The sequence below is a fragment of the Vigna unguiculata genome, chromosome 5, assembly GCF_004118075.2.
Source record: "Vigna unguiculata cultivar IT97K-499-35 chromosome 5, ASM411807v1, whole genome shotgun sequence".
In the NCBI taxonomy this organism is placed as follows: domain Eukaryota; kingdom Viridiplantae; phylum Streptophyta; class Magnoliopsida; order Fabales; family Fabaceae; genus Vigna; species Vigna unguiculata.
The window spans coordinates 28,228,040-28,240,384 of NC_040283.1; the positions used below are offsets into that span (position 1 = coordinate 28,228,040).

Below are 12,345 nucleotides of genomic sequence, written 5' to 3' on the forward strand. Positions count from 1 at the left end.
GACTCTTTGACTATCCATTGAGAGGTTGCCACATGTTAGAGTAGTCTCTCTCTCTAATCAGATTTCTCTTCCCTCCATTAGGGTTTGCCTGCCGTGAGTGGTTCAGGCGAGGTTATGGTGGTTGTCATGGTGGCTGCAGAGTTGACACGAAAAATGTTGTTGGGTCTGCGGCTGTTGTGGAGAAGTGGCGTCAAGTTCGCGTTCTCGAGCGGTGATGGTGGTTGCGCGAAGGGCTCGCGATTGCAGGTTACGGTGGTGCCGCCATTGAAGGTGTAGAGCGTGGTGGTTCGTGTTTTCGACTGTCATGAGTGTTGCCGTGATGAAGAAGGTGCAGACCATGAGTGGTGGTCTCTGGCGCGACGTTAAAGGTGAGGAAGAAGATGAGGCACGCAGATCCGAAGCAGTGTAGAATGGAAAACATTTAACGGCAAGTTGCAGCGACGTTTGCGTGGTTGCTGCAGGTCCCACGAGTGGTGCTGCAATGGTAGTTTCCGGCAGCGTGCTGAACAGAGGAGATGGTGGCTCGAAGAAGACGCAACGGAGCTCCGTATTGGCTGTTGCAGGTCTCGCAAGCAATCTTGGTGCAACAGTGGTGGTCTCGACGTGTGTTGGAAGATGGTGCAACAGTGGTGATTCTGGCGTGAGTGCAAAGACGGGGTTGTGGCTCCAACATGAGCCCGATGGTGGTGGTAGCGTGACGAACAGAGAGGACGAGGCGCAATTGTAGGTGTGGATGTGGTGGCTTCATGTGGTGGACGACGTCGATCATGGCAGTTTCGTGCGAGAAGATGGTGGCAGCGTTGATGCAGGTGCTGCCAGAGGTTCTTGGACTGTTCCGGTGAGTTGCAAGCATGGAGGGGGCAGGTCGACGGCTATGCGGTGACTGCTGGCGTCATATGCGACGGCTGCGACATGGTGTTAGTGAGAGAGAAGGAAGATTAGGGTCAGGGTTTCTGATTGTGTGAATAAGAGAAGGTGATGAGGTGTCATTCTTTGATTGGTTATTTTAGTGAGTGGAGGATTGATGATGTGACAAGTTTTAATTGGTTATTTTAGTGAGTGAAGATTGCTATGTGGCATAATCTGGTTGAGTGGAGTTTAAGTGGTAGGATGGGTACAAATTAGTAAAAAGTAGGGGTCCATAACAAATTTAGATTACCCACTTGTAAGAGGGGTGTGTAAAATAAAAACTGGAGGTGCATTTAGCTCATGAAATATTTCTTTCCAAAATTAGATGGCCCAATTGCAAAAAGGGTGTGTGAAAATGAAAACTAGGGGTGCATTTAGCTCCTGAATTATTCCTCGCCAGAATTCTGATTTTGGAATTATTTTGTAACCTGAAATATTCCAAATTCACACTCTTAAGGACCTAAATTAAATTTCAGTTGCATTATTAAATGTTAAGATTATCCAATAAGATTTTATGCAACTAAAAACAATTCTTAAACGCAAAAATGATATTAAATCCCCAAAATTTAAACATTTAATGAGGGCAGAAGCTTGAACTCATCACACTCGCCTCCAAGGTTAATAAAGGAAGGCAAGAGATAACATCATTCCAACAAGACTATGAATAATCACTGAGCTAATCCTAGGAACAATTCAAAGGGCTACTAAGGAAGACACCAATGCATGGGTTTGATGATCCAACCCAAATCAACATCTTTCTGAGAGGACTTAGAGCTCAAACCAAGTTGATGTTGGATGCCTCAACTGAGGGCACGATCAAATCCAAGACCCCTACATAAGCCAAAGCATTGATAGAAAACATGGCTTACAACAATTATGAGGTGTTGAATGAGCGCACTCAACTGTAGAAGAAGGGAGTATTGGAGTTGCAAACTCATGATGCGTTATTAGCTCAAAATAAGCTAATGACATAACAAATGGAGGAGCTTATGAAGAAGCTATCATCATTGCCACAGGAGGTCTAGAATGCTTCTCAATTATAACACCAACCAATAGTGCAAAATTGTCTATTATGCGGAGGAGATCATGCTAATGAGCAATATGTTGTACAAAGTCAACCACAGGAGGAAGTCAATTACATGGGAAATCAAGACCGCCAAGGAAACTACAACAATTTTAATCAAGGATGAAAGTCTCATCCTAGCATGGGACAAGCTAGACCATCCAATAGGCAACAACAATAACCCTCCTTGCAAGAAACGCAAAAAAAATTGGAAGAGACACTTCAACAATTCATGCAAGTGTCTATTTCAAATCATAATAGCACAAAAGCTTATATTTATAATCTGGAAACACAACCGGGTCAATTGCGAAAAAGGTAGAAGAGAAATTTGAAAAAGACTTTACAACCAATACAGAGGTGAATCCAAAAGAGCATTATAATGCTATTATAACACAAAGTGAGAATATGTATGATGAAATAGAGAAAAAAAGGAGAGGAAGACAGTGGAGAGAACGAACATAGAAAGAAAAAAATAGAAAAAAAAGGAGAAAATTAAGAGAGAAAAAAAGAAAAGGTGGAGAAAATCCTTTCATATCCTCTTGTACCAACTAAGTAAGATAAGGAGAAACAATTGGCTAGATTCATGGAGATCTTCAAAAAATTGGAAATCAAAATTCCTTTCTCTAGAGCAATACAAAAATGCTTGTGTGTGCAAAATATTTGAAAGATTTGGTTAGAAAGAAGAGAAAGTACATTGAGAAAGATACTAATGAAGTCCAAGGAAACTATAGTGTGATCATTTAGAAGACTCTCCCTTTGAGGTTCAAAGATATCTTTACTATCCCTTGTACAATTCGGAATTTGGCTATTCGAGGCATCACAATTACAAAGGAAAATGATTGATTTGGGAGCCAACATCAATTTGATGCCCTTATATATGCTTGAAAAAAATTAACGGCCTTGAAGTGAAACCAACAAGGATGACTTTACAACTAACAGATCAATCAATCAAATGCCCCTATGGAGTCGTTGAGGATGTACTTATGAAGGTGGACAAGTTTACTTTTCCAGTAGATTTTGTTATACATGATATGGAGGAAAATATTGAGATTTCTCTCATCCTTGGAACACCATTCATGAAAACCGCTAAAGTTATCATAGATGTTAATGGCGGCAAGCTCAAAATTAGAGATCAAGAGGAGGAGGTAAACTTTCGTATGTCTGAAGGAATACACAATCTAGAACCAAAGGATATTAATGCTGCTAAGGAAGTCTTATCCATGACAAGTAAGCTAGGACAGGTTTCCCATTTACTGAAAAATTGTTCTAGTTGCTTTTCTCCAAAACAACTGAAGGAAAAAAAAGTAAAGGATCCTCCTCCGAATAAAAAGAAAGACATTCTAGTTAATCATCACACTTTGTTGGAAAAGAAGGAACTCAAACCAGGCCAACCAATTATGTTAAGGAAATTTAAGTGGAAATTTCTTTATGCAAAAATAAAGAAAAAGTGGCCAAGTTTATGGGTTATTAAAGATATCAAAGCTAATGGGAGAGTAGAGATTAAAAAGCCTTATTCTGGAACGACAAAATTAAGGATCAATCAAAAGTTAAAACCACATAGGTGTGAAGAGAAGAATCACACCAGAAAAACTTATCACAAACCATGATCATCAAAGGTCGAGCTATCAGACGTTAAACTAGCGTTTACTAGGAGGCAACCCAACATTTAAATTTTTCATTTGAAAAAAAAAGAAACAACAATTCTTGTTAGGCAAGTCCATTTGCCCAACAACCTATTAGCCTTTGTTTTTCACTCGCCCAGTGAAGTAGACATGCCTAGTACCCATGGAGCTTCGCAAATGCCATTCATATAGCGAAAGAGCTATCCCAATGAGCAACTTCGCCCAGCGAAGCAGTTAATCTCACAATTTACAACCGCTAGGTGAGGCAGCTCACCCAACAAATAGTGATCACTCGCCCAACGAAGAACAAGGTGTTTTCTTATTATGTCTTTGTTACTTTAAGTCATTTTCATTAGGGTTAAATATGTTTTTGGTCCCTTAACTTTCAGTGAATTTTGGAATTAGTCCATTTCGAAATTTTGAACCAATTTAGTCCTTCATCTTTCAAAATACGTGGATTTAGTCCTTTTAATCAAATTTTGTTAAGTTTATTTGACATTTCAAGCACATTTTATAATAGTATTTGACTTAACATTAAAGTAAAAATGTGTCAAACCGTATAAACAACTCAAATATAATCCTGAAATACGTAGGAAACATCAAATAAACCTAACAAAATTTGATTAAAAGAACTAAATCCACGTATTTCAAAAGATTAAAGACTAAATTCGTCCAAAGTTTCAAAATGGACTAATTCCAAAATTCACTAAAAGTTAAGGGACCAAAAACATATTTAACCCTTTTCATTATTGTATTTTGTTTCTACATTATATTTTTTTTTGCATGTGTTTGCCATTATCTTAAGCTTCATATGAGCTAATCATGTTCTCAATGTGCATTGTCAACTGATGTAATGATCAATTAAAATGAAATAGACATGAGCATTAACTGTTTCGCATCTTGATTGTGCATATCAATTGGAATATTTTGTGACATTCTTTGAGTGAAAGATAGTTTGGTATGATAATATGACAATTTGTCCTTTTTCAAACATGAGAGTGAAACTAGACTTTTGAAAAGTTTTTAGTATTGTGAGCTTATGTTGTAAGAGGACTAGTTATTGCCATGAAATCGACTTTTGCAGGATTCTTGTTAATAAAATCACTTTATTGGTTAAAGAGGATAAAGGAATTTGTTGGTATGTTTGAAGTCACTTAGCCAAATAGCCAACCTAAAATGTTACTTATTTGTTGTTACCCTCTTTGTGCCTAATTGTTTCATTCTTTACCCTTAGCCTTGTTAGTACAATGAAGGCCAGATAGGTTGGATGTTCCCATACCTCCCAAGATAGGTTGTAAACTTCCCGAACTAACAGAAAGGAAGATAAGCTACGTACCTCCCACATAAGTCAAACAAGATCAGTTACTTACCGGCAAGAAGCATAGCATTTATAATAACAGAAAATTAGTCAACCCCTTAGCCTCTAACTAACCTTAAGGTCAAGATAAGAAGTCGATTACACATATATCACGCCAAAAACATCCTAAGTAATTAACTAATGCAAGGTAAGCTGCCATAAGACAAGTGAACATCAAAATAAGGTGACATGGAGGTAGATCGGTATGTACACGATTCTCTCACACTCACCTTGAAAATAACTTAGGCAAAACCAAGGGAATTCTCAATGAAACTCATTGATGATCATTGATAGAAATTGGGCCTGTAGGTACAGGCCAAAATACCTTCGATCAGAGATCCAAAGGCCCACAAATCAACAAAGTAATTAAGATAAGTCAAAGAGTCAAATAATTATTATAAATACAAGTGGAACCCCACAATTTAAGGGAGGAAATTCATTAGTCAACTAATCTGTGATTTGACTTTGGAGAAAAGCTCTCTGCTGACTTGAGCGTTGGACTCTCTTTTGCAGGTACATCTCCATTGGTGGTAAAGAAAAAAAAGAACGGATACTTAATGAACAGTCAAAACTAGAGACGCAGGAACCATTGAGAAGTTCAAAGATTGTGGTAAGATAATACTTTGGTCCTATAATAACCTCGTATTTCTCCTGTAGGAACATATTATAATACATGTAATGTAAGAGACTTACTACATATTATTCTTCAACAATTCCGATAGTGTAAAACATATTTCAATTTAACATTTACACTAATTGTAGAACTAACAACGTCATACATTTATAATTTATTAGGTAATTAATTTTAAAAATTAGATAGTTAAAATAAAATCATTTTTTAGACTGAAAATTATAATTTATTTTGAAATGTAATAATACCGATCTTTTACGTAATTTCTTAAAATATTGAAAGGTTTTAATTATAACTCCCCTTCATTCACCATTCACAATCATTAGGATAATAACATTACAAGAAACACTTGATAACAAAAAACTTAGGTATAATTACTGATTTAGTCCTATAATCATTTGGTTTGGTTCATTTTAGTTCCTTACTATTTTTTTTGTTCAATTTAGTCCTCTAATTATTTAAAAAGGTCCAATTTGATTATTTCCGTTAAGTTGACCTTAACACTATGTCCAAACATGTCATGTGCCAGTTCGTGAAATTTTCAATTTTTCAATTTTTAATTCTTAAAAAAAAATTATTTTAAATTTCCACGTGTCAAAGTCACAATCGTGTCACATGGCAATGACATTAGTTGTTTTCAATTTAGTCCTCTATTTAAATTTTTTATTCATTTTAGTCCCCTATATTTTTTAAAACGATCCAATTTGATCCTCTCCTATCAGATAACAAATTAGTAATTAAACTTAATTACAACTTATTTATACATGTTAAAATAATTTTTTATAATTTATACATCAAATCACTCCATCTAAATACTCAAATTATTTTCTTTTTTACATTTTTACACTTATAAATTTGTGCACTTGAAATTTTTTACACTTGTAAAAAATAAAATAATTTAAATATTTAGGTGGAGAGATTTGATGTATAAATTCTAATAATTTTCTCAAAAATAATAAATAAATAGACATAAAATTTTTTTTCTAAAAAATATAATTTTTAAAATAAAAAATTGTTTATAAAATATACGGTTTTATTAAAAATAATTCAGCAAGGAAAAAAGCAAGCGCCGGAACGGAGAAAGTTGGGACAGAAAACAGAACTTTGATACGTAGACTTTCTCTCTCTCTCCCCCCTATCTCTATATATATACATTTGTGAGTGTATATAGGAATTTATCTTGGTTCTCCAAGAACTCTCTGAGTTTCTCTCTTTCTCTCCTTTTGAAACACTAGCGCACGATAATTATACAAAGCTGAAACGTGATTCAGCGTTTTCCGAAGGCCAAAATTCAGAAAGTGCATACTGTTAAATAGATTCTGCTTCATTAGTCTCTGCTTTTGTGTTTATTACCATGGCAACTCAGACACCAGTTGAAAACAATTATCTGAAGAACGCTGTAAGTCTCTTTCTCACTCTCTCTGTCGATGTTAATATAAATTTTGTAATCTTTCTCTTGATTGCATATTCTGTTCTGCTACTCTTTCTTAGCATTAAGTTATAACAAAATCTATAAAAACTCTTCATAAGCATCAATATTTTCGTTTTTTGTTGCTACTATTACGCGAAAAATGTAATTGAGTTGCGAGAGGTTTATCAAGAATCACTGTGAAATTGTACTGTGACTGTAATTTGAAATCCTGAATCTCAAAGATAACTTATTTTAGGATTTTTATTTTTAAACAGAGTTGATGATGAGAAAATCAACCGTCAGTATTTATATTGTCGATTTTATGTATATTTTTTATACTGTGTACTGGTTTTAAATTAGATAGTTTTTTGTAGAAAATTGTGAATACTTATACTTTCTGGAAGAGAATAAACGTGATCATGAAGATGAACAGTTTATTTTTGGATGTAAAGAGTGTAGAAATTTGTCCCTTGATTGAGATTTAATTTTGCTGTTCCCTTGAACTTTGTAGATGAGAAAGGGGTCCATTTGAATAATAGCCAAAACGCGTGAATAGTACATTTGACCATAACGTTCACCCATTCATCTTCGAATCAATTTCTACTATTTCGTATCAAGTCTGAAAAAAAATTACTATCTTTTATTGGCATTTAATTGTTGTGGCTGGGTGCCTATGGCTGCACGTGCTTTTGGTACTCCATTTCCTTTAGTAAACACAAATCTCCGTTGGGAGATTTCACTATAACGTGTCATTTCTTTCACTTATGTTTCAGTCTTTTCTTACTTAAAAAAGAACTTAAATTTTAAACAATATATATACATACATATATATATATATATATATATATATATATATATATATATATTTGATATATTTGTAAAATATTAAATATGTTCTCTAAAAAGGGTTTGCATTATTTTTATTCCTCATGTAGGAAAAAAAAATCATAACATAATGCTAATTATATTTCTATCTAAAATATTTTTTTAATTTTCACAGATGAAAATTATCAATATCATATAATTATCAAAATTTTAAAAAATATGTTACATTTAAGAGATATTAAAATATATAAATCAAAAATGAAATTAAATTTTATCCTATAATTTATCACAGTTTTAAAACTTTTTTCTCTTTTTTTATAATTCGTCCTCTTATTATGTCAAGTCAACTCAAAGTGACTCTTCAAATCCACTGATTTTAGGTCTGCCAACAGGACGGACAAATAATTTTCTTAAGGGAATCTATTTAATGAATTGAATAAATGGGCTCCCAAGATACATCGTTGACTAAAATTTTAAAATAATCTAGTGGCATATTTTTTAAATATTTCTTACTTATTAAATTTAATATTGTTTTTTAAAATAAAAAAGTGTACCACGAAGAAGTTACAAAAATATTATTGGGATTTTTCGTAATATTTGCCATTTCCCACATATAAACGGCACACCAAGTTGTTGTCACTTAATTTTTACAATAGTTAAAACCCAATTTATTCAAAATAACATGTTGCAAGATGATAAGATCAACTCACTGAAGCTGCGTGTTACTTAAGTTGAGCTTGATTGGAGCAATCTTTTTATTTTATTTTGTTTTACTTTTTTATGGTTACAGTATGATGATAGTTTAAGAAAACAAATATATTTGATTTGAGATTTAAGAGTCAACAGACTAGAAGACAGAATTACCAATCACAGAAAATAAGACTGTTTACTTCATTTCTCATTTTTATTAAGGAGATATACTTAGTCAACTCATTTGATTTACCAACGATGACTTAGTTTGAGCTTATCTATACTAAGGATATGTATTAATAAATTATAGAAAAAATATAATTTTTTAGAAATTAATTTCTTATAAGTAACAATAAAAATATATAAACATTTATAAAAATAATACCAATGGTTACAGTCAAAGTCATATGATATTTGATGCCCACAAGTTAGCATAAGGCAGCACTTCGGGATTGTACAATGACAACCTTTAAACTACATTTTGCAAGAAATTTGGACAATTTATTCAACAGTTGTATTGATTGGGCCACAATTCATTGGCCCATCAAAATCAATCATGCATAAGAACATTCCAAAACCAAGCTTTCGTGCTATATTTTGTTCTTGGTTGGTTGTAAAAATATTGTTTATTTTTCTTAGGCTTACTCATTGTAATTTGTTTGTGATGGTTGGTGAACAGAGTGAAGAAGAACTGCAGAGGCAGAAGGCAATTGATGATTGGCTTCCAATTACTTCTTCAAGGAATGCAAAATGGTGGTACTCTGCTTTCCACAATGTGACTGCAATGGTTGGGGCTGGTGTTCTTAGTCTCCCCTATGCCATGTCTGAGCTAGGATGGTATACTAAATTATTTTTTAATTATGTAATACAAGTTGTGCTTTTTAAAACTAAGAATAACTTTGTTTTCTGTAGGGGTCCTGGTGTAACTGTACTTGTTCTCTCATGGATCATCACCCTTTACACTCTGTGGCAAATGGTTGAAATGCATGAGATGGTTCCTGGTAAACGTTTTGACAGATACCATGAACTAGGACAGTATGCTTTTGGGGAAAAGCTAGGACTTTATATTGTGGTGCCTCAACAACTTGTGGTTGAAGTTGGAGTGAATATTGTGTATATGGTCACTGGGGGTAAATCCTTGCAGAAGTTCCATAACACTGTGTGTGACAATTGCAAAAAGATCAAGTTGACATTTTTCATTATGATCTTTGCCTCTGTTCACTTTGTATTGTCTCACCTTCCCAACTTCAACTCCATTTCTGGTGTATCTTTGGCAGCAGCAGTTATGTCCCTCAGGTAATTAATTCTACTTTTTCAAATGAAAACAAGAGAAGAAGGTACTAACTTGTAGTTTGATATTTGCATGACATACAGTTACTCTACAATTGCTTGGGCAGCTTCTGCTCACAAGGGTGTTCAAGAAGATGTACAATATGGTTACAAAGCTAAGAGTACAGCGGGAACAGTGTTTAACTTCTTTAGTGCCCTTGGTGATGTTGCTTTTGCCTACGCTGGACACAATGTGGTGTTGGAAATCCAGGCAACAATTCCGTCTACTCCAGAGAAACCATCCAAGGGTCCTATGTGGAAAGGAGTGATTGTTGCTTACATAGTTGTGGCTCTGTGCTACTTCCCAGTTGCCCTTATTGGTTACTGGATGTTTGGAAATGGGGTTCAAGACAACATTCTCATCAGTCTAGAGAAACCAAAATGGCTTATTGCAATGGCTAACATGTTTGTTGTGATACATGTTATTGGAAGTTATCAGGTGAGATTCAGTTTCTCTATTCATGTTCAAAACTTTTTTTCATCATAAAACCACCTTTCTTTCTGGTTCAAAATTAGTCACCGAGAGTAACTAATTCTTTTGTTGGTTAGATTTATGCAATGCCAGTGTTTGACATGATCGAAACTGTGTTGGTGAAGAAGTTGAACTTCAATCCTAGTAGAGTGCTTCGCTTTATTGTACGCAATTTGTACGTGGGTAAGTAAATACTTTCTACTAATTAATGTTTTGGTATAAGCAAATATTTCATTTCTACTTTGGTTTTGTATCAGTGCAATTGATGTATGATTCTCTATATTTTCAGCATTCACAATGTTCGTTGCTATTACCTTCCCATTCTTTGGTGGTCTCCTAGGATTTTTTGGAGGATTTGCTTTTGCCCCTACAACATACTTCGTAAGCCAAACACATTAGTGAATTTAATCCACCTAGAGTCATTAGAGGGATAAACAAAATCATAATTCTTCATTTTCTTGCTTATTTCTCAGCTCCCTTGTATCATGTGGCTTGCAATCTACAAACCAAAGAGATTCGGCTTGTCTTGGTGGACCAACTGGGTATGTTTGATTTTCAGTTTTGTTTCAATTATACTCCTTACAACTATTTCATTTTAAGCTCAGATTAATCTTGCTCTATTCTTAACAGATCTGCATTGTGCTTGGCCTAATGTTGATGATTTTATCACCAATTGGAGGATTGAGGTCAATCATAATTGATGCCAAGAGCTACCACTTCTACTCATAAACACATTCCTCGTATAATTAATGATTGGATTATAAAGCGTGAAAACACAAGAAAAGAACGAAAGTGAAATTGGGTATACAATCTAGTTTATCTTAGGTTCTTGGGTGATCTTTATATCTTGAATATTTTGGTTGAGGAGCATCCACACCTTGTCTACTGGTGGAAAGATATTCATGAATGAAATCAAAAAGGGAATTTTGTATGTATTTTCTGCCAGTTTTTACTTCATGAATATAAACCGTTCTTCTCTGTTTTTAAAACTGTTTGCTTTTTATTTGTTTATGATGAATTCATATAAGAACACCTAGTGACTTGGTTGTTTGTTGTGGAGTTGGTCATTATTTTTGTTAAATGTTTATTTTTTTTTAAACATTAAAATTTTTAATGCAGCAAAAACAGTTAAAACAATCCGTTAATTTATTGTATTTAGTTAATCTAAACTATATTGAATATAATTTTTTTAAAAAATAAAAATATGTTATTGGCATTACATAAATTTTGTCAAAATTATCAAATAAATACTTTACTTATACTACTTCTACATTATTATATAGTTATGGCATTTATAAATTATTATAAAGAATAGCATAAATAAAAACACTTAATCAAGTTTTAAACATTATAAAATAATTAAGTTATTATTTAAAAAAATAATTTATCGAGTACTTCAAATATTTTCTATTTTTATTTTTATCAAATACTTTGTTATTTGATCTTTGTTATCAAGATAGACATGTACTTTACTTTTATCTGTTTCATATTGTTTCTTTCAAATGGTTGATCATTAAGATAGAAATAATAATGCATTAGTATAAAGGGACTTTTAACAACAGTTAAAAAAGATTTAGATAGAATTGTTCAAACTATTTTTAGATAGAATAGTTTGACCCATCGTAGTAAACAAGCTCTTAATGATTATAAGTATGAATTCTCGTCGTTTTGCGTCGGATATTTATTTTTCTTAAACATTTTCCCTTTAAATTTATTTTAATTTAAGAGGAGAAAGTAAGACGATTCTACTATAATCATCGTTGAACTGTAGTTAAAAGTTGATTTTTTTTTTTAATTTGATATATTTTTTTATAATTTACTCCATGTTCAGTCAAACAATTATTCGGAAAACCAATCAAAAATTTCACATAAACATAGTCATAGTAAATTTATACAATGTTAAAAAAACAAAATTAAAGCTCTATAAACTAGTTTGTCATCTATCCTAAGGTGTTATATAAGTTTATAAAATTTTTGACTCAAGTTTTTGCCATGCATAACTTTTGGGACCAATGCTTGTTGATTACCGAAAATCT

At 33.3% G+C, this 12,345-nt stretch overlaps 1 protein-coding gene across 1 annotated transcript; it reads left to right on the forward strand.

Moving 5' to 3' along the window:
- The first annotated feature begins 6,691 nt into the window (after positions 1–6,691).
- LOC114183448 (lysine histidine transporter 1-like) lies at positions 6,692–11,298 on the forward strand. Its single transcript, XM_028070470.1, has 8 exons — positions 6,692–6,981; positions 9,188–9,345; positions 9,421–9,804; positions 9,883–10,276; positions 10,387–10,492; positions 10,599–10,690; positions 10,783–10,851; positions 10,940–11,298. The coding sequence occupies exons 1-8, from the start codon at positions 6,937–6,939 to the stop codon at positions 11,036–11,038; spliced, it is 1,347 nt and encodes a 448-aa protein (XP_027926271.1). The 5' UTR covers positions 6,692–6,936; the 3' UTR covers positions 11,039–11,298.
- Positions 11,299–12,345: the final 1,047 nt, after the last annotated feature.